At 51.9% G+C, this 27285-nt stretch overlaps 1 protein-coding gene across 2 annotated transcripts in view; it reads right to left on the minus strand.

Moving 5' to 3' along the window:
* Window positions 1-24574, minus strand: part of IGF2BP1 (insulin like growth factor 2 mRNA binding protein 1) — a 42855-nt gene extending 18281 nt beyond the window's left edge. Inside the window, exons 1-2 of one of the 2 annotated variants that reach the window (XM_086687070.1) lie at window positions 24098-24574; window positions 22804-22864 (exon numbers count right to left, since the gene is read on the minus strand). In XM_086687070.1, the coding sequence (XP_086543196.1) occupies window positions 22804-22864; window positions 24098-24272 (236 nt within the window). In that variant the 5' untranslated portion in view covers window positions 24273-24574. The remainder of the gene's footprint in view (window positions 1-22803; window positions 22865-24097) is intronic. The other variant, XM_086687069.1, reaches the window with a different exon arrangement.
* Window positions 24575-27285: the final 2711 nt, after the last annotated feature.

Genomic DNA, 27285 nt, shown 5'->3' on the forward strand with positions numbered 1-27285 from the left:
CCTTCTAGCTCTTCAGCTCTGAGCACATAAAGTCTTTGTTGATGAAATACACTAAGGAAACCTCTCCCCGGGGACGAAAATAAATAACTTCAGGGCAAAGGAGGATAGGTGTTGAGAATCTGTGTGTGGCTTTCTCGGTTGATTGGTTCGTGAACCTGACCTAAAGTCAGACAACTACGCAGGACAAAAGAGTAACCGTAAGAAGTAAGTCCAGTTCTGTGGGTCCTCTGTGGATCGCATACCGGACCACCTTCTTCGATTTCGTTCATAGGCAAAAGAGGGAGCCCCACGGTCTCTGCCCCTGCGAGGGATGTCCCATACAGCACTCATTTTGTGCCCAAATGGGCAGAGAAAACTCAAGAACCCTCACAGTGCAAGTCCAACTCTTGGAGGATTGAGTTTACACCATTCAAAGACTGAGGACACCGATCTAGCCTGATGCCAATGACAGGAGTCACTCGAGCTGAGGGAGGAGGCCCTAACAAACTCTTCTGGATGGAAGAGGTGGGGGCTGCCTGCCTGGGAGTTCAAACCTGCAAGGGCTTAAAGCAACCCCTGTACAGGAGCTCAGTTTGAAGATGGCTCTTTCGAGAGGGTCCCTTAGTGTAATCTCAGGTCCAAAGTCAAAAGTACCCTCCCCCTCCTCCTTCAAACTCCCAGTTTTAGGGACTTTCTTTTCAAGGTAGGGAAGAGTTGGGGAGGGGATGAGGTGAGGAAATCAAATCTCAGTTTGGGATTTTAATCCATATCCTGAAAGCAATGGCAGTCTGGAATGTCTGGAATGTTCCAGGAGAAGGAGGGGGAGGAGGGCACGGCCACACAACCAATGAAAGAAAAGACCTCCTGGCAGCCCCCTCCCACCCCCAATAGGCAGGGACTCACCCACCCCTCCAGGACACACACACCCAATCCTGGGAAACCATGCCAGGCTCCTTCAGGCCTCCAAACCTCCTTTCAGCAAAGCCCCCAACCCTGATAAAAGCACAACAGAAGCCACGAAGGCCCTTTGTCTTTTAAGCCCTTGGCCTGGTTTCTATTACTTATGGTGCTACCTAATTTCTTTCAGGCCCAGAGCACATGGGGCAATGTTGGGAACTACACCCAGTACCCCCTTCCCGGGACCCCCGCTTAACTCCCAAACTACGTAGGCCTGATGCACGCTGGGCCGGGGCAGTGCGCCGAGGGCTTGGGAGTCCATGGAAGAAGCTAAGAGCATTTGATAGGGTACTTCCTTGCTCTGTACCTTGGTTTCTTCCTGTGGAAACTGCTAAAGCTTTTGTGAGGGCTTAAAAGAGACAAGGCGTGTGAATTGGGGCACCTGACTCGGAGGGAGTGCTCAATCCCTATCCAGGGCCTCAGGAGCCTACAGGGGTCCAGACAAGGATGAGAGGAGACCGCCAGGTAGGGCCGACAATGAGCACTCAACGTGATGGTAACCGTTGTAAGTATTCAGGTTGCCGTGCTGAGGAAATCGTGGGAAATACCACTGCCTATAGTCCCACTCCCCCGCCTCCCTTGACAACTAAAGGGTTCTAGTTCGGCCCAGGGACCCACTCCACATTCTAGAGCATCAGCTCCCACTACGGTCGCGCGGTACCTTTCCTCTACAGGCAGCAGGGCTCTAGAGTCTGAGCGGAGCCTGGAGGGCCTAAACCCCAACATCGCTTGTTCAGAAAAGGCCAGAGAATGCCTAGAGGTACAAGAACAACCACCCGTCCGTCCACGAAGGAGCTGACAAACCTGTTGAGTGATAGCTCTTGGCAACGAAGGCAATGGTTTCGCCAACCTAATTACTTCCCTGGGTGCCAACACCCTGTGGCTTCTGACCTCTTTGCCTGCCCTGATCTGAAGGCATTGCTTGCCCTGACCATGCCCTGGGGCAGCTCCCAGTACAGAGCAACCACAGGGGGATTGATTTCTCTAATGGGGGTGGGGGAGAGGGGAAGGCCACAGAGCCGAGTGACCATTTCTTTCTAGCCCTGGGAAGATTCCAGGAGAGAACGGAGGGAGAGAGCACCCATTCAACGGCAGTAGGAGCTAAGCAGCAAACCAAGAATTTCAGGAAGTACAGGAGTTGGGTATCAGGAAAGGGATGTGGTTGGGAGTTCTCCCTGGGAAGGAAGCTCTCATCCTTTTCACCTTTTCAGAGAAGTATACACGGGGAAGGGAAACAGGTCAATTAGGGAAGGGCCTAACACTTGAGGAATACTTGAAAGATTCCAAGCTGAGACTCTGCACTTGCTTAGAAGACTCCCATGACCCATGATGCTGGGGGTCCATGGCTCCCTTTTAGAGACCAGGGCCCCAAGAATGGGAGATTGATTGAGTATCTTGGCCAGGTCACACAGAGTCAGGCTTTGAACTCAAAACCTGTCTGATTCCAGGCTCGGTGCACTGTCCCCTGAGCTGCTGTTTTTGAAGGAAGAAAAGGAACAAAAAGCCTTTGCCAAAATACAGTCAAAGTTAGGCTGCGGGACAAATTAAAAATATTCGGAATTCATACAACACGGTGAACAATGGGCCTGGCTAAAGTGGGTACTGTTCTCCAATAAATCAGAACATTCCACCCGTAATTTCTTGAGCTTAGTAACTTTCCCTAGCTGCGTATTTCCGTAAGTGGGTGAAGTGATTCTATGGCGTAATTGAACACTAACTAGATATCTGATTACACTATTAAGAACTAATGATTCCTCAAATTCTCATATTTAAAAAAAGACCGTTACAGATACAATAAGGTGTCTAGAATTTGCTCCAAAATAATCAGGGGGTGAAGAAAACACTGATTAGATAGGAGTTGGTAATTTTTTGTTTGTTTATTTACTTAGAGAGAGACAGGAAGAGAGAGAATCAGAAGCAGGCTCTCTGTCGCAAGCGCACGGCCTGATGCGGGGCTCAATCTCACGAACCAGGAGATCATGACCTGAGCTGAAATTGAAGAGGCGGACGCTTAACCAACTGAGCCCCCCAGGTGCCCCATGGGTTGGTAATTTTTAAAGCAAGGTGATGGGTACACGGGAGATTACGTTATCCTTTCTACTTTTTTGTATTTGTTTCCCATCATTAAAATTGTTTTTTAAATTACTCTAGATCACCCAGCTTTTTTTTTTTAATGTTTATTTATTTTTGAGACAGAGAGAGACAGAGCACGAACGGGGCAGGAGTAGAGAGAGGGGGAGACACAGAATCTGAAGCAGGCTCCAGGCTCCAAGCTGTCAGCACAGAGCCCGACGCGGGACTCAAACTCATGAGCCCAGAGATCATGACCTGAGCCAAAGTCGGATACTTAACCGACTGAGCCACCCAGGCGCCCCATAGCTCACCCAGTTTTAAAGTCACAGCAGGTTCTAAATGAATGCATCTAACAAATGAGGTTTTCCAGTTGGTGTTGTATTAGCAAGAATGCGAGCCTCGGCGGTGAGCCTGCAGAGGACAGAATGGGGGCTCCCTGCAGGGCAGAATGCACCCTAGGTATAAGGAAGAACTCCAAGTCTCCTGGAGAAAAACTGAAAACTGCCCCAGGGAGTGTTGGATTCTTCTTTCCACCCCCATAGCCACAGGGGAAGGTGCCATCTTCAGTCAAGCAGATGACCTCACCCCTCTCTAGGAGGGGTTCCTTTAAACCAGGGTGGGGTCAACCAGTGGAAGGTGGGGGGAGGGAAGCAGCAACAGGTTTTGGAAATCTTGTCAAGCTCTGGGCCCCTTATCAAAAGTCAAACCTGGACTTTCATCTCTGCAGAGAACCAGGATTAAACTGGGATTTCCAGATTAGATCCTGCACCTCTACGCCTCCCCCTGGCTGTGATTTTCTGACTAACAGGCTATGTGGCCTTGGGCAAGTCAAACCTTCAACTCCCTGGACCTCAGTTTCTCACATCTGGGAAACAAGGATTAGGATTAGCCTTTTACCGAGTCTTGTGTTCCCCAGACAGGGATCAAGTCGGTCCACCTGTAGGAAAAGGCTTTCTTAATCAGAGGAAATTTTCTGGGCCCTGATGGTCTTAGGTTAAGTGGTTCTTAAGATGCCCCTCTGCCTTTTTTGAGACTTGGTTTCCATTAGCAGTGTGAGAAAAGGTAAGAACACTCTACACCAGAAAAACGCCAACAGTTTGCACACAATTTCAAGATTTCAGGAGCTAATGAAAACTTCGGAATCCATCCGTTATGTCCCAAATTAAGACATCCTCCCACACATCTACGCATTTAACTCTTCCCAATGACGTCCAAGTCTTCATTCGAGCCTACAGGTATCTTCTCAAAAAGCTGGGAAGGAACTAACCCAAGGCAATTAGAAAATAAGCTTGGCCGGGGATGGGGCTCGAGTTATCACGTGCACGTTGGAAAAGAGCGAAGATGTTACACACCGGCAGCCGCATCGTGCCTGCTCAATCCTAAGAAGTAGTCAAGAAACTCGCTACCGTGACTTGCCTCAAGGTTTCTGTAGTCCAGCTGCTGTAGTCATTCATTCCATAGATTTTCCTGGCACCTACTAAGCACTGGGCCCGTGCTGTCTACACCACACTAGCCGCTAGTCACATGTGGCTTTTGAGCAACTGAAATGTGGCTACCGCAACCGGGATCATAATTTTCTTGTCTTCTGTGTCTATACAACTTTAACTTTTCCTCCGTAAAATTTGTGAAGTCTAAATACAGATCAAACGTTTCCGATGAAACTTACTAGCAACTGAATCAGGACAGGCTCTAAGCGTAAAAAAACATGCACCAGATTCGTTACCACTTGGTACCCCACCCCCCCTCCCAAGATAAAGACCTCATTATTACATTGATGGCATGTTGCATGAATAATACTTTGAATTTTCCAGGGGCACCCGGGCGGTTCAGTCGGTTAAGCGTCCCAACTCTTTGATTTCAGCTCAGGTCATGATCTCATGGTTCGTAAGATCAAGGCCCGAGTCGGGCTCTGTGCTGGCAGTGCAGAGCCAGCTTGGGATTCTCTCTCTCAAAAAAATAAATAAACGTTAACGATAATAATACTTTGAACTTTTCAATTAATATTAGGATTAATTCTTTTCATTATTTTCACTCTTTTCTGACATGGGTCTTAGAAAATTCCAAAAATCAAAAACAATCTAAGCAAAAAATAAAGAGAAAGGAAGAAAGGAAGGAAGGAAGGAAGGAAGGAAGGAAGGAAGGAAGGAAGGAAGGAAGGAAGGAAGGAAGAAAGAAAGAAAGAAAGAAAGAAAGAAAGAAAGAAAGAAAGAAAGAAAGAAAGGAAGAAAGAAAGAAAGAAAAAGAAAATTTACTTACGTATGTGGCTCTCACTGCATTTCTACTGCAGGAGGCTGAGAGGTGCTACAGTGCAGAGCTAACATGATGGAAGACAGGCATGCCTTCTGCTCTCATGGAGAAGACAGTCCAGGAGGAGACCCCATTTGTTGGGGATGGGAGGAGGGAACAGACAGGGTTAACTGGAGAGGAGAGGGCGGCTGTCCACTGGATCCCTTCAGAAGTGGGTGATGCTGTGGACTTCTCTCAACAACAGAGTCCCCTGTGACTAGTGCTGGAGTAGAAGCACCCTCCCGAAGCTGGCTCTCCTCCCAGTTTCTTCCAGCTGGAAGTCACACATAAAAGATGTCCCAAAGTGCCAACCTCTGCCTTTTCCATAAGATCACCACTGACCCCATCCTTCCTCCCCACCCTGCCCCCGAAACCCTGTAGGGTGGAGAGGTGAAGAAAATAATGGTCCAGGAAAGCCTCTGAAGGAGGCGGACCTGGCACGCTCCAGGCATGGCAGTAGCTGAGAAAGGGGGCGGGGCTGGGGGGGAGGAGGAGCTGGCACCGTGCCCAGGGCTCCATGCCAGGCTGATCCAGAGGCAGGGCAGCCAGACAGGCAGGCTGTCGGGTGGGCTGATGGGCAGGGTAGGGGCTGGAAAGGAAAATATTAACCTACTGAAAGGTACAAGACCAGGCAGAGCAGATGCACCACCCAGGTGAATGCCAGGGTGTAGGAGGGGGTACGGGAAGGCAGGGACACCACTGGGTGTATCTGTGGTCCTGTGAACATGGTCTTTTTTTTTTTTTTTTTTTAATGTTTGTTTATTTATTTTGAGAGAGAGCCAGCGAGCAGGGCAGGGGCAGAGCGAGAGAGGGAGACAGAATCCCAAGCAAGCTCTGCATGGCCGGCGCGGAGCCTGATGCGGGGCTCGAACTCACAAATCCTGCGATCATGACCTGAGCCGAAACCCAGAGACGGACGCCTAACCGACTGAGCCACCCAGGCGCCCCAGTGTGAACATGTTGTTTTAAATGTATGTAGCACACATGTACTGTCCCACATGTGCTGATTCCTGTGCTAATAATGCCGGAGACAAGCAGAAGGGAAAAGGCAAATCTCCAGAAGAGACTCTGAAATGAACCACACAGCCTTCTCCTTCGAAGGCTCTGTACTATGTTTAACGTGCTTAAACTATGTTTAAGGTGGGGTGAGGGATCGCTAGGCTTCTTATGGGACCAAGGACACACACACGCGTGCATGCATGCATGCATGCGCGCGCGTGCGCGCGCACACACACACACACACACACACACACACACACACACAGCCCGTAAGCCAGCACTGGGAAGTTCCCGTTAAAGGAGATCAGATTCATAGACTGAGCAGGAGAGGAGTAAGCCCCTCGAGGCTGGAGAGGGTCCTCAACCAGTCACCTCCATTTGACAGTTGGAGAAACGGGGGCTCAGAAAAAAGGAAAAGCGCCTTGGCAGCTCTAAGGTAGAACTAGAACTCAGCTCTCCTTCCAGGCTGGCGTATGCTCATCTCACCAAACCTTGCTGCTTTCTCTCTGACAAGAAGTGTTAACACAGCAGAAGCCTGTATAGCCCCCATGTCAGCAGCAGGAAAAATGCCCATATTCTGTATGGCTAAGTGCGTGCCAACTGGCTTTTACTGCATGCGGCTCTAATTTGGGCACAGGGTTTAACTCACAGAAAAGCTAACTATACTATAATACGGCTGGATGACTGTCAGAGAAACGTTAGCAGCGTAAGAGGGTAGTCACCAAAAATTCTTGCGAATTTTCGTGTACGTCTAGGGACAGGCGAGGAAGCAAAGGTGAGACACGGAGCAGGGGAGGCGTTCACTGGTGTTAGCAAGCAAACCTCAAAGACGAATACTTTGCTCAATTCACTCATCTTGGAAATACATGGTTTGACAAGACAGCCCACGTTTTTTTCTTGCCCATCTGGGCAGCACCAGAGGAAGCCAAAACAGAAGCTCTGAGACAGTGGATCTCTTTCCAGACAAATTTCAAGTCCGCCCGGGGCCAACTGCCTCTCCCTCCCTCCACCTTGCTCTCTGCCTAGAACTGTTGTCTTTCACCTGAGTGGTTCCTAGAGCGGAGGGGGGGGCCGCGTGAGCTCTATCTACACCAGTAAGTGTGAGGAAGGGAAATCTGGGGATGGGGAGGTGGGCAGAAGCAGCCTTCGGAATAAACCTACTGTGCAGGGACAAATGATAACGAGGTGACCCCCGGCGAGCAGCGCAGCCTTCCTAGTGGAGGTAGCGATGGTGTGGGATGACAAATGAACCGTCGCGGGTGCACCTGGGTGGCTCAGTCGGTGGAGCGTCCGACTTCGGCTCAGGTCACGGTCTCGTGGTTCGTGGGTTCAAGCCCCGCGTCGGGCTCTGTGCTGACAGCTCAGAGCCTGGAACCTGCTTTGGATTCTGGTCTACCTCTCTTTCTCTCTCTCTCTCTCTCTGCCCCTCCCCAACTCGCGCTTTGTCTCTCGGTCTCTCAAAAATGAATGGATGTTAAAAAAAAAATTTTTTTTTAAAGAAAAGAAACGAACTGTTGCGGACATTGTTCGCCACCTTCTTCAGGCTAGCAGTGAGACCTTTCCAGCATCTTCCAGCACATTAACAGTGGGGTAGGCTAATATACTCTTAGAGGGAGGGCTAGAAAGACTATTTCCTGCCCTGACCGCACGAGGGGTGCAGGCTGAACTCTCACCCTCCGGCGGGGGATCTCAGCATTTCTCCAGAAAGCTTAAGGGCCAGAAGATCTGGCACTCTGGGACCCAGAGACCTGGCTGAGGACGGAACTGGGGCTCGGTGGAAAGCATCATGGGGCATGCCTTGGGAATGGAGAGAGGCTGAGCCTCTCCTCAGCAGGGAACGGCAAACCTGGAGAGCCCGGTTCAAGACAAGATTTTGCAAGGGGGGGGGGCTCTCAGAAGCAAGGAAGAGGAAACTAGACCAGCCTCAAGAGAAATCAGTCTGCAGCAACTCCATTCCACCCGGAAGGGAAGAAAAGACCCTATGGGACTTAGCATTAATTCTTGGAATCGCGAGTGCTCCCTATGAAAGGATGTAAATGCCTCCCAGTACACATTTTTACAAATGAACATTGATCATCCTGTTAGTGGCAAGGGGCGCTGGCTGTGTCCCTCCTGCAGGAGGGTAACCACCTCAAGGGGATTCACTCCTGTCTCCCCTCCGGCTGCCGGCCAAGACCTGTTGTTGGTAGTCGCAAACTTCAGGAAGCTGGTGTTTGTTTCTTCCTCGTGGGGTGAGTAGTTCATCGGAACAACTCTCCTCGGACACGGACACCCATCCTGCCTCTCTACCCTTCCCCAGCCCAGGGCAGAAGGACCGCGGCCGGGGTGGGGTTGCACCGGCGCGTCCCAAGATGGTGCGGCAGGCAAGGTCGCAGGCCTGCCAGGAGCCCCAGGGTGGCCAGCGGGGCCTTCCGGCGAGGAGGGCCGAGGAGGGCCGCGGAAAGCGGGGGCAGGCAGGGCAAAGGAGGAGAAAGAGGTGCCTGGGAAGGGCGGCAGCAGCTGAGGGTGGGGGAGGGCTGGCAGCAGCTGGGGGGGAGGAGGGGAGCCCTCATGAACGGGCAATTGAGAAGGCCTGAGCAGCTGAGCGGCCGCGCTGGCGTCGCCGGGCCTGCGCCCCACGCGGGCGGCCCCTTCCCCCAGCCCCTCACCTCGCCCAGGGAAAGCTGAGCGCGCGGCCTCCCACCCCAGCCGCTGGGTGGGCCCTGTCGGCAGAGCTCAAGGAGGGGGCAGGCGATGCCCCCGGTCCCCCCCTTCCCAACCCCCCCCCGCCCCGCCGCCCCCGTCGCAGGCTCGGCAGTCTAGAATGTTCTGCCGCCAGAACCCCCTCGGTACCCCGACTCGCTGGGTCCCGCCCGGCCCAGGGTAGGGGGTGGGGTGGGGTGGGGGCCTCGCCTCCCCGGCGGGGCCCAGAGGGGGAGGGGACAAGCGCCCCCGGGCTGCCGGGTGGGGGTGGGGACGGGACTTTGCCCTTTGTCTCTCTCTCCAGAGCCACCGGCCGAAACCCGACCCCATGAGCGAGCCAGGCAGCCAGCGAGGGGCAAGCTCCCCCTCCGGGGTCCTTTAGTAAATCCAGACCCGACCTCCCTGTGGTCAGGGCTGTGACTGAGGTGGTCCTGTGGGGGAGGGGGCTTCCCGCCTGCAAACAGGCCTGCAAGCATTTAAGTGGGAACCGGTTGGGGGTAGGGGGCCGGGAGAGGGCTGGAAGTGGGGCCGCAGAAGCTGGAGGGGAGAAAATGGCCCGGGAGGCGGCATTCCTTAGAGACCTCGGCCGGGCTGCGGGAGGAGGCAGGACCAGGCCAGGGAGGCCTCCCACCGAGAAGGCAGGAACTGAGGCCCGGGAGTGGGCTGGGCTGGGCTGGGCTGGGGGCACGGAACGAAGGGGCCTTCCGGGCCTGGAGAATAAAAGACCCTCTTCCCGGGGCGTCCCAGGAGCCTCCTCTGAAAAGTTACAATCGAAGAGTCATACCCCCCATGCAGCGTAGGGCATTCGTCTGGGGGTGAGAAGGACCTCCTTTGTCTGCCCTCTTGGGGTGTCATCAATTCATGATAATCTTATTAATAACTCACATTTGCACGGTACTTGAGAGTTTACAAAGTCCTTTACACTCGCACCTCCTAGGAACCCAGAGCAGCGACAAGAGGTTGACTTGAGCCTCTGAACCACCACAGAAGACTGTTTTATTTCCATTCTGCAGCTCAAAAACACAGGCCCAGAGAGGTTAGGTGACTAACTCAAGGTGACGCTAGCCAGCGAGGGTCGCTGTACGTGAAGCCTGCCTCCTGCTTGTCAGCCAAGGGCAGGTACCTGGGTTCTTGCCTCAAAACATACGTAAGCTATGAATTATGGTTCTGTAGGCTTGTCACAAAGGTCAACTCTTTGTCCCTTCCTGCTAGGAGGAGGGGGGTGGGTGGGAGGGGAAGCGTCTCAATCCCTGCCCTTCCCCCCAGCCTCCTATTTTCTCCCAGTTGAACCCAAACAAAGGTGGGGGAGGGATAGGCCACCGGCTCCTGGGCTGGTGCCTACCAGAACGCCACACGATGGAGGCCCTCGTAACTCAAAATTGTAACTCAAAATACCGACACAGCTTATTTCATGGGGTTTCACGGAGGCATTAACGTTGGGCATGTTTTCATTTGCTAACCTTATGCTCTTCCCCCCCCCAAAAAAGCTCAAAGTAAGATTCAATTTCTTTTAATATTTATTTATTTATTTATTGGGGGGAGGGGCAGAAAGAGAGGGAGAGAGAGAATCCCAAGCAGGCTCGCACGCTGTCTGGGCTCTATACGGCACAGAGCCTGACACAGGGCTTGATCCCACAACCCCAGGATCATGACCTGAGCCTAAATCAAGGGTCGGACACCACCGACCGAGCTACCCAGGCGCCCCAGGATTCAATTTCTTTGAAGCGCTAGGGTGCCTGGGTGGCTCAGTCGGCTCAGCATCCAACCTCGGCTCAGGTCATGATCTCACGGATCCGTGGGTTTGGGCCCGAGTCGGGCTCTGTGCTGAGAGCCCAGAGCCTGGAGCCTGCTTTGGATTGTGTCTCCCTCCCTTTCTGGCCCTCCCCCACCCAGGCGCGCTCGCGCGCTCTCGCGCACTCTCTCTCTCTCTCTCTCAAAAAGAAACATTAAAAAAATTCTATTAATAAATAAATAAATTCCTTTGAACTGTTAAAAGATCACCTGTTCCCACCTTCTTAGAAAGCTCAGCCTTGGGGCGCCTGGGTGGCGCAGTCGGTTAAGCGTCTGACTTCAGCCAGGTCACGATCTCGCGGTCCGGGAGTTCGAGCCCCGCGTCGGGCTCTGGGCTGGTGGCTCGGAGCCTGGAGCCTGTTTCCGATTCTGTGTCTCCCCCTCTCTCTGCCCCTCCCCCGTTCATGCTCTGTCTCTCTCTGTCCCAAAAATAAATAAAAACGTTGGAAGAAAAAAAAAAAAAGAAAGCTCCGCCTTAGAGGCAGAAAGGCTTGGGTGTGAATCCCAGTGCCGCTCCCTATTCAAGGTACTGACCTGGGTATTGACCGGCTAAGTTACTTGAACCACTCAGAGCTTCAGCTTCCTTCTGGAGAATGAAGATACCCGCACAGGGTTCTTATGAGAATTCAGCGAGGTGACGTCGGTTAAATGTGAACAGATACTCCATAAATGCTCCCTATAATCGTCGAAGGAATTCATCTTTTGACCCGAGTCGCCTCGAACAGAACTCTGGAGCAAAGAAGATGCTCGGCGAAGGAAAGAAACAGGGATAATATGTGCCCTACCCTGCCTGAGGCCTCCTCACTACAATGCTACCTACCCCTCTCTCCTAGATGAACTGTCTTCCCATCAACATCTATCTCCCTGTCAATCCATAATGCTCTCCTTAATCCGCTCCTATTTTGTCTGCCTATCCTCCAAAACACAGCTTAGCTCACTCAAAGCCTCCCTCCTCTATTTTATTAGTCCCTGAGGTTGTGTGCCTCCCATTTTAATACATAGTCTCTTGGCCTCTGCTGTCCCACAGCTTTTCCTGGATCTGAAGTGAAAATGCTGGAGGGCAGAGATTTCATCTTGTACCTCTTTTGTGCAGCACCCTCTCAACCCTTGTTTCTCTCCCCCACCCTGAAAAAGACCCAATAGTGCTAAATAAAAACCCAATAATTAGTATTTAATGCAGCGCGGTGGGGGGGGGGGGAGCAGGGCAAAGACTCCCATTTTATATAGGATGAAGAGGTGACCACCATGTAGGAAAATGCAAAACTGGCAACAGTTGAAATCCCCCAGAGAGGGGCGGGGGGGGGGTGGTTTCTGTTCACTGGGTACAGTTTCAGTCCTGCAAGATGAAAAGAGTTGTGGAGACGATGGCTGCACAACACTGCGAATGTTCTTAATGGCACTAAACTGCACACTTAAAAATGGTTACGATGCTGGAGTGCCTTGGTGGCTCAGTTGGTTAAGCATTTGACTTCAGCTCACATCACCATCTCGTTCATGGGTTCGAGTCCCACATTGGGCTCTGTGCCGACAGCTCACCAGCCTGGAGCCTGCTTCAGAATCTGTGTCTCCCTCTTTCTCTGCCCCTTCCCTGCTCATGCTCTCTCAAAAAGAAATAAACGTTAAAAAAAATTTTTTTAAATAATGCTTACAATGCTAAATTTCATGTTACGTATGCTTCACCACATAAAATTATTCTTTAAAAATATTTAATTGACTTAAATTATTTTATTTATTTTTTTTTAACGTTTATTTATTTTTAAGACAGAGAGAGACAGAGCATGAACAGGGGAGAGGCGGAGAGAGAGGGACACACAGAATCTGAAACAGGCTGCAGGTTCTGAGCGGTCAGCACAGAGCCCGACGCGGGGCTCGAACTCACAGACCGTGAGATCATGACCTGAGCCGAAGTCGGACGCTTAACCGACCAAGCCACCCAGGCGCCCCTGACTTAAATTATTTTAAAATAATTATTTAAGAGGCGCTTGGCTGGCTCAGTCAGTGGACCATGGGACTCTTCATCTCCAGGTCATGAGTTCAAGCCCCACTGTGGGCCTAGAGCCCACTTAGAATTAAGTAAATAAAAGGTTAAAAATAAAAAGCCAAATTAAAATATCTAAAATTCTTTTTTAACGTAAAAAACTGAAATTATAAATTACAAATATTTCAGAGGTACCAAACTTCACCGCAAAATGCAAGCAAGCTATCCCACCAGTCCGTACCATCGTGTTAAAGATTTTCTTATGCCGCATTTGGTTGTAACCGCGTATCTTTAAAATCTCTCCATCCCCCTGCAGAAAATGGCTAATGACAGAATGCCAGAGCACCACCCCCCCACACACGCCCAGGCTAAAGTTGCTGACCATGGGATGTTCTGAAGAGACCGAAGGAGCCTGGGCCTAGACAGGCATGGCTCTTCCTCCAGTTAGAAGTTTAAATTTAGTGTGTCGCCTGGGCGGCTCAGTCAGTTAAGCGTCCGACTTCGGCTCAGGTCGTGATCTCACAGTTCGTGGGTTCGAGCCCCGCATCGGGCTCTGTGCCGACAGCTGAGCCTGGAGCCTGTTTCGGATTCTGTGTCTCCCTCTCTCTCTCTCTCCCCCTCCCCTGTTCATGCTCTGTCTCTGTCTCAAGAATTAATAAACATTAAAAAAAAATTTTTTTAAGAAAAAAGTTTCAATTCAGCAAACTACTCATTCAAGATAGCCCAGCGAGGGGCAAGGGTAGGAAAGTGAAAGATTATCTCATGAAGACCTAGGATGTTTGGGAAGATCATTTTATTCCACTGCCTGCCTGCCCCCAGCTTACTCTGGACAGGTCTCACTCTACCCTGTTCTAAAAAGCCAGCAGCGGAGCACCTGGGTGGCTGAGTCAGTTGAGCTCAGGTCATGATCTCACAGTCCGTGGGTTCGAGCCCCGCGTCGGGCTCTGTGCTGACAGCTCGGAGCCTGGAGCCTGCTTCGGATTCTGTGTCTCCCTCTCTCTCTCTCTGCCCCTCCCCTGCTCATGTTCTGTCTTTCTCTGTCTCAGAAATAAGTAAAAACATTAAAAAAAATAATAAAAATAAATAAAAAAGCCAGCAGCGGCGGCAGCCGCTTTGGTTCAAAATGGTAATGACCATATTCAGGAAAACCCTCTCGGTAAAAAAGCTAGTCAGCTAGCTAGATTTTTTCCCTTCTTTTACGTTCGGTAAAAAGTTGCTGGTGTGGGGGACACTCCACCAAAGAACTCAAAGAAAATACTCTTCTGAACCCTGCTGCCTTCCTTCCCAAGCCAACATCCTCTGTCTAGTCCTTGCTCAGAACATACTGGCTGCAGCCACCAACAGCCTGGTCTGCAGAGGATCATCTTTACTCTTTAATTTAGGGTTCTGTCTCCAAATCCTGCCAAAGCAAATGCTCTATTACAGACGGACTTCTCCCAAGCAACTTAGAGACCCGGAGGAGGAAGTAGAATAAATATTTCTAGCTCTGAACACACATCCTCAACAAGTTTACTCCACCCGACAGCCCCCAGCCCAGTTCCTGTCTCCCCTCATTTTCTCCTCTTCATCTTCAGAGCACCTCATGGGAAGCTGAGGAGCCCCAAGCAATCCCAGACGCCACTCCAGTAAAGAGGCAACACATATCATTCCACGTCAACTAATTGTAAAAACCCTTTATAGTAACTGATTAAAGTCACAAGCCTGTTAAATGGCCAAAACCCACATCCGGATTGGAAGCCCTTCCTCTCCCCAGCCCGCTAAGAGAAGGTTCAATCCTCAGTCCCTACACTGCGATTTCGAAAGGGGCAATAGGTCTGCGCGAGCGCGTGTTTGTGCACCCTTTGAACAGGGAGCACCAGAGAGAGAGGAAGTGGATGTTGGGGGGGGGGGGAGTGCTCCCTTTCCAGTCCAGGGGGCCAGGGAAAGCGAGGCCATTGGAGCTTTGCCGTCTACAAGGGCCCAGGACGGGGAACAGTGTACACAGTCACTTCCCGGGCATCGAGGGATCCCCAACTCCTGAAAAGCTATTTTGTTAGCTTACAGAGAGAGAGAGAGAGAGAGAGAGAGAGAGAGACAGAGAGGAGCGTTGAGGCAAAACACGCCCATCTCCCACCAGGTGGGGGAAGCTGCTCTCCTTTCTTCCTTCCTCAGACGCTCAAGGACTCCCACTGTCCCCTTCCCATCCTGAATTCTTGTAACACTTACCTCATCGGCAGCACGAAGGTGGTTCCTCACTCACCAGTATCCCTACACCACGTGCCCCTTTGCCGGTAGCCCTCAAGTGTGAAATTTCACCTGCCCCGGGCTCATGGCATCAACAACGATAGAATCTGCGGCCCCCTCCCCTAAGGAATAACCAGTAGCAACATTCTCCACCATGCTCGCACCTTCTCTTCGAGCCTTTTGTCTGACGGGATGGGTAAGAGACTTGGCAGCAGGGTCCACATCCCAGGGGGTCTGGGGGGATTGCCCTGGTAAGCCTCAGCTCCCTCTCCCAAAAGGGGGCTTTTCCTTTCAACATGCAGGTTATCGGAGCTCCCTACACACAAACCCCCTGCCGTGTGCCTACCCCTCGTTGTCCCACGTAAACTACAGGCCACATTCACATAAGCACGCTTAAACACCCGACCTACTGCCTTAGAGTATATGCCCCAAGCCGCCAGTCCAGAGACAGAAGGCAGAGAGGTCCCTATCTAAAACAAATAACAGCAATAATAATAGTTAATGTGTAGTCACACCGGTTTACAGTTACAGAAACTGAGGCTTAAGAAGATTAACTTCTGCGGTTTCATAGTCATCGCCTGACTCCAAAGCTCTTGTTTTTTAAACACCGGGCTCTCCTGGGAGACCTTTCCTCCACAGTCCAATAGAGGGTGGAGGGAGGGACCCAGGGTAGGTCACGAGACCCTGACCTAGTAGAGCTTCCTCTCTCCTTGAGCCTCAGGAGCTCACAGTGATTCCTGTCCACCAGGTTCCTGTTGCCAAAGAACTCAGACCCCACAAACAACCTTTACACAAAACAATTTTTCCCTGAATTCTGATTTCTCCTCTGAAAGAGTCTAACTACATCCAATCAACGAAACTATCCAATCAAATTTCACGCAGACTTAACATTTTCCATTGCGAGTGGCCAAAACATCTGGATGAAGGACTAGCTTTTCAACTGAAACTAACGCTATAGGAATAAAAAAACTGAAGTTTTCCTTAACCCTCTTCTACAGAAGTACGGAGAGGGCGGACTAGAATCCAGGGAACAGACATGGTGTGGGAAACGGGTCCCCTCCTGTCTCCTCTCAAAGAGACAGTTCTCCATTCCCTTCCCCTACGCTAGCAGCGAAATTCACACCCATCCATCCTGACAGGTCCCTTAGGTGCCTCGAGCCACCTAAATGCCACTTGTCTAATAAGCAGACTTGTCCTTAGGGGCTTTGAAAATATCTGGACATACCAGTCCAAAATTCTTCTCATCATCTAGCTGTTTGCTCTGTCACTCAAAAGCAGTTTACTGATGGGTCGCCATGCTCTATGCTCTCTGCCATACAACTGGGAGACTGGACTTCTGCGACAGGACTCTGGACCCTGGAGGACCGGACTTCTGCGATGCGACTCCATTTCTGGCCCTGTCTGTTCCGTACAGTTACATTTCAGTGTCTTGCAATCAGGTTTTCTCCGACTGTATCACAATGATGAGGTAGGTGCAGACCTACTTTTCTCCTGTGATTTACCCGTAATCAACATACATTTGATTTCGGTGACCTGTCTTTAGGATGAAAACTTGTTTGAACCTGCTGTGCCTTTCATTCCTTGACTATTTATTGCAAACCTACTAGCTGCGAACATAAGGCCTTACAAAGCTGGCTCTGCTTGTTCAGTATCAGGATGACCCCTCCCACTCACTAAAAAAGCACGTAGGCCCCTTTGAACAAAATCTGAGGGGACATCCAAGTTTTTCTATCGGAATGGAGTTAGCCAACTGGAGACTGAGTATCTTCCTGCTGGCCGTGCCTTCCTTCCAAGGGTATGTTAGCACAGACACTCCCCCGAAAGATGTCTTCCTAGCCAAATCAAACTTTTTATCAGTTAACCAAAAAAGGCTGCACTCTCTCCAGTGCATGTTTTCTGAGACCTTTCCTTGCTTCTGTTTTGACAGGCGTTTTAAAAGGTGTGGGCGAGGAGAGGAAATGTGCTCCGCACAGGTGGAAATGGCGCGCAAATTTTACGTTCACATGAAGTCAAACCCGGGGCTGAGACCCTGAGAAAACTCTTCAAGGGCCAGTCAGTGGCCCACTGGAGGACCTGTCATCCACCTTTTACCCCGGGGAACAAAACCCGTCCTAGAAGCCCGGGTGACTCCCATTACTCCCTTTTGAGGTTGTTTCCCACAGCCTTTGGAGCGTGGAGCCAGTCCATTTTCTAAAGATTCCTGGACCCTGTTGACTCTTCCAGTCTTACACCCCATTGCCAAGGGGCCTCAGCTACTGGGAGAGGGCCACAACAACCACATGCACCTCCATTTTCTCTCCACCTCTCTCGCCCTTTTCTCCTTCCCCACCCTCCCTCCCCAGCCCTCTTCGCTCCTCCTTGGCCTTTTGCTTCTGCCTTGGAGTGGAAAGGTCTAGGGACAGCCCGGGCGCTGGAAAGGGCTGCGCCCAGAGCCAGGGACCGCTCCACGTGGGCGAGGCTGGGGATCCGGGGGCTCTCAGGTCCAAGGCGAGGCTGTCTGGCCGCGCGCCGCGGCCGGGGGTCTCGGGCAGGGAAGCCCTCCTGGGAGCCCCCCCCCACCCCAATCCCCGGGCCTGCGGGCGCGCCGGCGGCCCCCCTCCCCCCCCAGGAACGGAGCGGGCGGAGATTGCGGGCGGGGAAGGCGTGGGGCAGCGGGGCCGGCGCGGGCCCTCCAGGAAGCGCAGCCGGCGCCGCCGCGACTTTCTCGGCTTTTTTGCAAAAAGGGGAAGGGCAGGCGGGCAACCCCGCCGGCAGAAAGCGCCTTGCCCTTCGCCCCGATCTCCCACCCGTCTTCGAAAGCGCCCGCCTGCGACCCCCTCTGTCCCGTGGGGCGCTGTGCGCCTCCGGCCGCCTCTCTTTAAAAAGGGAAGCGGGGACTCCACCCCAACCCCCATCTCTCTTTCTCTTTTTTTCCCCCGTCTGGAATTTCCAACCCGGGACTAACTCGTCTGATTTCTCCAGTCTCCCCTGCTGCTGTTGCTTTTTTTTTTCCCCCCTTCCCCTCCTCTCCCCTCTCCCTCAACACTCCCATCCCAAATTCTAAGCTGCACTTTCTGGAAGGCATCGGCCACGTTTTAGGAATCTTTATAGGGGGCGGACAGAGAACGAGACTGGATTCAAATCCTAACAGCTGGCAAAATGTCTGTTCTTCAATCGCCTCTGGTTCACACTTTCATTCTAATGACAACATTGCCACCCAAGAGATAGAACCCGTATATGTCTTTCAGCAACCCCCCCCCACCCAAATCTCACACAGCATTTGCTGGTCTCCCCACCCCCCCCCTTTTTACTCAACCAAACCAGATCTGAAATTGTTAAAACTATTTTATAATTGTATCCTCCCTAGCCTATCTCAGTGGTAACCTTTGTCAGCTGGCTGCTACACATTATAGAATAAACTCTTAAAAAATAAGCCTTAAAACTACCCAAACACATGACATAGATTCAAGTGATGTATATTAAGGTAATTTGAAAAGATTAGAAGCTCAGAACCTTTGAATCAAGATTTTTCCAACTGCTAATGTCATGTATTTCATCTCTGAAACATAATTACAAGAATGTTTTGCTCTTTTTCCACCAAACGCTATGCCATTAAAATTGTACATTTGGAAGAGTTGACTATACTTGGAATAAATTAGCGACCTCCTTTCCTCCAGAGTTCTCCATCGGGGAAAGCACTGAAGTAAAAGTTCGTCTTTTGACTTTGGGTCAGAAAAGAAAAGATTCTAGCAACCCACAACTCTTCCAATGGACGGCCAAACACCACTGTCCTTAGGAAAAGATCTTGAAATGCTGTGCCCTAAATGGCAACAAGTGAAGGGTTTCTCTGGCAGCGAAGAAAACGTAACTCACGAATTTGTAAGGTTTACATGCTAGGACTAGGTGGAAATTAAGTGAGAGTGAATTGATTTCCACCTTCCCTCTCCAAAGAGTGCAGAAAAATTTAAGAATCAACCATTTTTAAATTTATATCAAGGCAAAAAAAAAAAAAAAAAAAAAAAAGCCCTAACCACATACTCACAAGAAAACCTTTTACTAAAAGTGTGAAACTTACTGGTTTAATACAGGTCAGATGTATCTTTCAACTGCAACCACTAAAGTAAAAGTGCCTGAAAATCCTCCCACTCCTGTATTTTTTACTCCTTTGTTGTTTTTTTAAAGACATTCCCTTGCTTCTTAAACCCCTTATAATTCATTTTCAGCCCCTGAGAACAATGTTTATTAAAGACAAATCCATTTCTGAAGACAAAATCTTTTTGCTTGTTTTGAAAACATTTAGTGATCCAAGGACTTCAGAGCAAATCACTTAAAATTAAAAATAATATTTTTGCCACTTACAGGACATCCCCTTCGCACGGATTTCCAAAGCTGCTAACTTTGGGAAGTTCAACTGTAAAATCAGAATAAAGTGGAAGCCCTTTTGGAGGGTTCCCACGCTTCCGTGGCTCTGACACCCAATTTGTTTGGGCATTTTTTTTAGTAAGAGTTGGAAAATTAAAGGGAAAGGGGTTAGCCCGCCTCATTTTAAGTCAGCTTAGAGAAAAGAACCACCATTAACCTGCCTAGGAAAATCAATCTTTTAAGTTGAACACATTTCATGCAGAAAGGCAGTGCCCCTCTTGCATTTTTCTCTTAACAGCCAACACCTTTTATTTTTATGACAGCAGTTGACAGTAGGTATGCTGTCTTTACGTCACATTCCTCCAGAAAAAGGCACACACAATGGCAAATGAAATAAAAGTTTAATTCCCTTAAAAAAGCAAGTCATTTCCCAAGGTAAACAGGTCTAAAATGGGGACTCCCCCCTTACCTTAAGGACTCTTATGTCTCTCAAAATAAAACACATATATGAACCCTTTCCACAACTGTTTTAAAAATGCTCTTGGCTTTTCTCCGCTGTCCTAATATTTGACAGTGAATATACACAAATTCTCAGCAAAAAGCCAAAACTGTTAGCCAGAATTCCAACACTGTCTAAGAAGGGGTTTGGGGTGCCTGGGTGGCTCAGTCGGTTAAGCGTCCGACCTCGGCTCAGGTCATGATCTTGCGGTCCGTGAGTTCGAGCCCCACGTCGGGCTCTGTGCTGACAGCTCAGAGCCTGGAGCCTATTTCAGATTCTGTGTCTCCCTCTCTCTGACCCTCTCCCATTCATGCCCTGTCTCTCTCTGTCTCAAAAATAATAAATAAACGTTAAAAAAAAAAAGGAGTTTGGCTAAGAAGGGGTTTGGAAAGGTGGAAGAAATCGAATGTCACCCGATTAAAAATTAAAATTAAACATGTTTTCAGTTTAAATACATAGTGCTCGGTCTCTTGGGTTCTTAAAAAGGTACAAATTATATTCAAATAGATACAAACTTAGAACAAAATAGACTCATACTTCAGTGTCAGGGATGCTAAGGTAACTGCTGTAACCTTCTATCATTTGTCTGATCCCCCCCCCAAAAAAAAAACCAAGCAAACAAACAAAAAACAGGAACACGTAGGATTTAGACTTTCTTGAATCTCTCAGAAATGTGTCAAGTCATATCTCATTTGGAACTGAGTGCACCAAAAATAGTTACTTCTATTTCTTTAAACAGTGAAAAAAAGTACATATACACAAAATACACATGCATAGTTGTTCATCTTGCTTCAAATATTGGTTATAGTTACTTCACTAGATCCTGTTTTTTATACATCCACGAGACTGAAAAGGCCAGTCCCAGACCAACTGAAGAACTGGTTTTCAGACAGACTAACTAAAAACACATACCACAAAATGCTTCCTTCAAAGAACTCAAAATGATAGAGCAAACGGACTTCATGCAAACAAACTCTTTTTTTAAATCCTAAAACTTCAAAAATTGATTCATTTTAGAAAAATGAAGGGCCTTCTCACCACCCCGCAAACACACACACACACACACACACACACACACACACACACACAACTGACTCAGTGTTTGAGCTCAAAAAATTATTTCAGGGACGGGAAGAACACACAAAAGATGGAATTTAATATGGATGGGGAAAGGAAGATTTTGTACCCACTCTTCTCACAAACCCCACCCCTTCCCAACTCAAAAGGGCCCTAAGTAATGCATTTTGGAGGGAACAAGAAGGAGCCTAAAAATGGCTTGAAAGCAAACAGATGGCTTAGGGGGTAAGATCCATAAATACAGAGCACCATGGAAATTAAAGTATAAATGTTTTGGGTCCCATTTCATCACGTTTTGCTATTTCTCTTGCCTTCGATGCATTCTCTTTACAATTTAAACCATCCTGAAGCGCCAAAGGGGAAAAAAAAATCCTACATATTTCAGAATTCCAGTTGTTCTGGATCTCTCTCATCAACACGTTTCAAACACTCAGCTTTCAGTTCAATCAGCCACAATCTTCTCAATAAATCTACTGGGGTCAGTATGCTGCTCTCATTCCCATCTCCAGGAAATGTTTCAAAATAATAAATAAGCCTTTTTTTTTTTTGCCCCCCCCTTCCGATTTTATTGCCTCTTTACTCCTAACTCTAATTGCCTTTCCAATAAGAGTCTTAGAAGCACTGTGAGGTTAAATCACAGACTCTATAAACATAGTTACAAGCCATATTGATCATCTATAGATACAATAGCTCCAAGTTACTTAAAATATCTCAAAGCAAAAACCACCGAACAGATTTTTATCTGACTTAAACTTTGCAGTTAAACTTCCCAGGCTCAAACACAAAACAAAACAAAAAAACAAAAAACCAAAGCCACCCACCTACACCTTCCCCACCCAGGAAAAACGCCAGGGATTATTCTCAGTGCAGCAAGTTTCCAGTGAAATGAGGGGGGAGAACACACCTAGGGAGGGGAGAGGGTAACACAGGGCTCAAATATTTCCTGGGAGCTGCCACAGGAGGGAAAACTGCGCTGTCAACATGTTTAAAGTCAGATTTGAGAGAGCCGACTCTGTTCTTATAATTTCCCAGCCAGAGTTCAATGAAAAGATCTGGAACCCCCCCCCCATGAATCAGATTTGGGGGGAACATGATAGAGGTACCCCACTTTTTGCTTCAGTGAGAACAGAAAGGTACTGGGACACAGACACAGACACACACACACTCTCTTTCTCTCTCTCCACTATTCATCCAGGGAGTTCTAGACCCTCCAAAGAGCCCCAGCTCACAGCCTGAACACAAAGCTCTCACCCCAGATGGTCCCCTTGTAACAATGGACTGAAGGGGGGGGGGCTCGGAAAGGATAGCACACAGCCAAAGCATATTCTTTGCAAAATCCAGTTGGGAGGGGAGGATGTGTGATGTGAGGGACTAAGAGTAGGGGTCTGAGAAAAAAAAGGTCCTTGCCTGTTGCAGAAATACATATAAACCACAACAATTCTTTTGGGGACAGGAACTCCAAATCCACTTCCCCTAGGGAACTGAAGGGGACCCCCCCCCCCCAATCCACTTAAGAATTATGCTAAGGGATGGGTGGAGAAAAAAGAGAAAATGAGGCCTGCTAGAAGTTGCAGCAATGCCCAGGAGATCCAACTCTTCGAAGATTTTTAGCTTCCCCATAAAAATGGCCCCATACACCTTGAATAAACTCCACAAGGCTTCTCCCCTCTTGATTTTTTTCCCTTTTACTTCTCCAAATACCATCTCTCCCAGCCCACCCCAAACCCGGCTTATTTTTTACAAGCTGTAAACCACCCATTACAAGATCTTAGCCAATCTTCCCTCCCTGCCCCCAACATCCGGAGTTGGGGGTGGGAAGGCCAGTAATGGGTTTCTTCCACTGGAGACACTATGGACCCCTTAACACAGCCTCTAAGCGCCCCCAGGTTGCCTCCCTTCTCAAAGAGCCCTTTCCTACCTTTGTTTTTTGGGGACCGAGTGTTCGATCTCTAGGCGTTTTCCTTGCAATTCGACTTTCCCTAAAGATTAAAAAAAAAAAAAAAAAAACAAAAAACCATATAAGAGCTGGAACAGGAGTGTGGGGTGGGAAAGGGACGGAGAAAGAGGGGCACTCAGGAGTTCCTGGGATTTGAGATCTGCCTAGGAATCCAGGCAGTGGGTTCCGCGGCCGGGACGCGAAACGGCCGCTCTGGGAATGGTGGAATCTATAAATTCGTTATTGTGTTTTGTTAATTTTCGTTTCGTTCTGTTCTCCCACCGAGGCTGGCTGGGCAGTGGCTCGCTCTGGGAGCCGGATCCGGGAAAGGGGCGACGAGGGCGTTCGTGTGGGCGGGCGGCCTGCTCGACTCCCAGATGTGGGGAGCAGGGGCCGGGAGAGAAAGGGCCCCCCGATGCTCCCAAAGTGTGTGGCGGGGGAGGGGTGCAGAATGAAACTTTAGTTTCCCGTCCTGCCGCGGAGAGGGGCTCCGGGCGGCGGGGCGCTCACCTGTCGGGGCCGGTGGTGGGCAGAGGCCCTGGGGGAGCGGTGCGGGGCCCCGCGGGGAGGGTCCCCGGCGGCCGCGACGCGCGCCTCTCGGCCCAGCCTGGGCGTCTCGGGAAGCAGCATGGCGACCCGGCGCCGCCGCCGCCGCGCCACCCCGCTCACGCCCCACTTTCAAATCAAAATGGCTCAAGCCCAGGCCCTGGGCGGGAGGCGGGACCCCCTCGTCTCAGGTCCTGCCCGAAGGCTGCAGTCCCCACCGGGCTCCCGGGAGATCGGAGACGGAGCGGGGACCCCTTCCCCGCCTGGAAAGGCCTAGGGCGGAGGAACGGGAGCAGGGGGTGTTCGCACAGGGGGCCGAGGGGGGTGGGGTGGGGGGCGGCCAGCCTCGGATAGGGAGGGGCGGACGTGAAAATAATGCCCGGACCGGGGCCGCCAGAGTGGGGACCCCCCCCCAACATACACACACACACACACAGCCACTGGGGCCCCCCGCCCCGTCGGTGGGGGGCAGGGGCGGCCTCACTAAAGCCTCCAGCTTCTGCTCTGGGGCTGGGAGGAAGGGGTGAGGAGGTCCGGGGTATTTCCGCGCGAGGGGCGAGTCGGGGGGATGCAGGGGGCGTCGAAGGAGGTGGGCGGAGGGTGGGTGCCCAGGCCAAGCCCCGCAGGCCGGAGGGACAGAGGAGTTGGCGGGCCAGGAGAGAAGAGGGGCAGGTCTCCGTTGTTCGGGGATTTCGTTGTGGTTTTTCCGGGGAGGTGGGCGCACTCTTACCGGAGAAAGTTTCGATGGCCTTCATCGCCCAGTGCTCGTCGGGGCAGTCCACGAAGGCATAGCCGGACTTGACCAAGAACTGGCCGCTGTAGGAGATCTTGTGCTCCGCAAACACTTTCTCCAAGTCCGCGGGGGTCACGCTCTCGTTGAGGTTGCCGATGTACAGCTTGTTCATGGTGGCGGTCTCGGGGCGGGACGCGGTCCCTGGCAAGGCCGAGCGGGCGGGCGCGGGCGGCGAGCCTCCTAGGCCGAGAGGCGGGAGGCCGGCGGCAGCAGCCGCAAACTTTCTTCGCACCCCACCCCTGAAGTTGTCCGGAGCCCGCGGCGGCGAGGGCGGCCTGAGGGCGCGCAGAGGTCGCGGGAGAGTTCGGCGAGGCCCGGGAGAAGTGCCCGCGGCGCGCTGGGAGGCGGACGACTCGGCGCTGCTCCTTCCCTTCTGTCCGAAACCCCTCCGAGCGGGCTGGTGTGTCACGTTTCTCCGCGGCCGCCCTGGCGCCGCCTCTAAATAAAATCGACTTGAAAAAAAATGGAGCGGAAAAAAAAAAAAAAAAAAAAAAGGCGAAGCCACGTGGTGAAAGCCCCCACCCACCCTGCTCGGGAAGACCCCCGACGCCTCTGGGCCCATCGGCCCTTCAGCCCGGCCCTGCCCACCAATCCCTAGCCTGGGGTGCGGGGGGAGGGGGCACTCAACTCACCCCCGGGGGGAAAACAGGGCGGCGGGGGCCGCGTTCCCGAGGCTCGGCTTGCCCCCTCCCCCTTGGCAAGAATCTGGCCCCTAGGGAGGCGCCCCGCCCCCACCCATCCCCCTACCCCGGCCCCGGCTGGGGGAGGGTGGTCGGGCCCTGAATCTCCCACCTCTTTATGGGTAAAATGTACGGTTATTTTTTTATTCGTGTGCAGGCTCGGGGGAGAGTTTGCCCACCCTACCCCGGTTAACTGCTAGCGACTGACAGGCGGGGAACGGCCGAGATAGACAAAGAGAAGCCGAGGACTCTGGGGTCTTCAGGCGGGGGTCGCGCGAGCCGGCGATTTTAAAAAGAAAGGCGCTTTTCCCCTAGATTTTTACGTGAGGGGTCTCGGCCTTCCCGGCCCCAGCCCTGGGAGACTCCCGCCGCCTGCGGGGATCCGGGACCGAGGGACCCTGCGAGCGCGGGACCGGGAAGCCGAGACCGCGGGGGACCGCGGCTGGGAACGAGGGAGCCGCGAGAAATCATGTTTCGGGATTCCCACGGGGGAAGGGTGGCTCGCACCCGGGGTTCGGCTGCTGAGCGAGGCCGTCTCAGGGTCCTGGGGGAACGCGCGGCTCCGGCCCAAGCTGACCCCAGGAGAGGGAGGGGTGGAGAGGAGGAAGAGGAGTGGTAGCGTGAGCAGACCCGAGCGAACCGAAGGGGGAGGTCTCAGGGAGGGAGTGACCGGGTGGAGATCCGAACGCTCCCCTTCTCCCTCCCTGACTGCGGGGACAGACAGGTGGAGTCCCCTCCGCCCGCCCCACCCAGGCCGGCGACCGCAGCTTTCCCAGCGCGGGGCTAGGGGCTCGGAACTTTGTTTGGGGGTGCAGCGGTGGGATCCGGGCGGGAAGGCGGGAGAGGGGCCGGGGGCGGGGGGCCGAGCGCGAAGCCCCGCCCACGTCCCCAGGTCAGACCCGCGGGGGGAGGGGGTAATTTCCGCTCGGCGCTCGGGGAAGCGAGGGGCGGGAGCTTGGAGGAGGGGGCGGTGGCCCCTCCCCCGCCCGTTCCTGGGGAGGGGGAAGCGGATCCGCCCTGGTCCCTTTCCTCGCCTTTGACCAACTCGCTCCGGATCCTCCGGCCCCGGGAGCCCGAGGGACGGACCCGACTGGGCTAGGGGCGACACGTGGGCGGTCGCACCCCGTCTCGGCGGTGGGGGAGGGGGCAGTTCGCCGCGCGTTTCGGAGTCCCGGATAGGCGGCGGAGAGCGGGACGCGCGGTCCACGCGCAACCGGGATCCCGGGCCGAGTGGCGGGCGAGGGCAACGAGTTTCCAGCGGAGGGGGCTGGGACGGCGCCGGGGGGTGGGGGGGCGGGTGGCGGAGAGCGCGGCCCGGGGACCTCGGAGCCCCCCAGGCCCGAGGGTCGGGAAAAGAAAGGGGGAGGGACTGGACCCCCGGTAACGCCAGACTCTCCCTGCACTGGGCGGAAGCTCGGGTTTTGCTCCGGGTTCTGCGGGAGGGAGAAACAATTCTGTCGGGGGCACGCGTGCTGCGAGGGCAGGTGAGGAAGGGGGTCACTCTCCCTTTCCCCGTCCCCGACCCCATTGTCTCAGTCGCCTGCGGCCCGGGCCGGCTCCGCAACACGTGTTGGCTGCACTGATATGAATGCCTTGGATTTTTTTTTTTTTCCTTGTTATTTTTTGTTTGCAGAGTCAGTGAGCTGACTCCCCGACTTGGGCACACCGCTCTCCTGTCAGACGATTTTATACCGTTCAAAAAGTCGGGAGTTAAAAGACCACACGCCGCACCTTTGTCCCCCTCCCGGTTTTCGCCGCGCGCTGCAAAGAAATGGGGCTTGGGCGTGGGGGGAGGGCTTCCAACTCGGTTTTCTCCATCACCACCTTCAAAACCCACTCTCCAAATCCGCGTTTTGTTCTAGCCAGCCACGTGTTTGTCGGATTTGGGGGGTTGTGACGGGTTGTTGTTGTTCCCCCCCCCCCCCCTGCTTGGGGCAACAGAAATTAAAATACTATGAGCTGTTAGTTGCTGAGTAGAAAAAGAATGTTGTTTTCTACGCAGGAAGGTGGGCGACATCTGTATCCTACCCCCCCCACCACCTCTTCCGACCCTCGCCCCCCACCCCCCGCCCTTCCCCGCAGATTCTGACTCTTAATATTTAGTCAGCTCTTGACCGTAATTTTCACACAAACCCACGAGCTGGAAGCGGTGTCTGCCACGTAGTAGGCATTCAATAAACATTTTAAAAATGAAAGACCAGCTAATGCAAACTGCAGAGCAAAGAGAATAAAGAGGAAAATTGAGAGTCCAGGAAAAAAAAAAAAAAAAATCTTGCCAGAATGTGTGTCTGTTGCCCGGGGACTTTTCTTGGTGATGTGTGTGGACTTTTGAAAGGGCTAAAAGATGGTCTCAGAAAGGCTGTTGTGTTCTTGGCCTCTTCCTAAATAGGAGCCCCAATCTGCTGAAATGTTTTCTGTTACATTGGGGAATAAGGCAGAGGGTCC

The sequence above is a fragment of the Puma concolor genome, chromosome E1 (assembly GCF_028749965.1).
Source record: "Puma concolor isolate L17-30 chromosome E1, mPumCon1.1.hap2, whole genome shotgun sequence".
Taxonomy (NCBI): domain Eukaryota; kingdom Metazoa; phylum Chordata; class Mammalia; order Carnivora; family Felidae; genus Puma; species Puma concolor.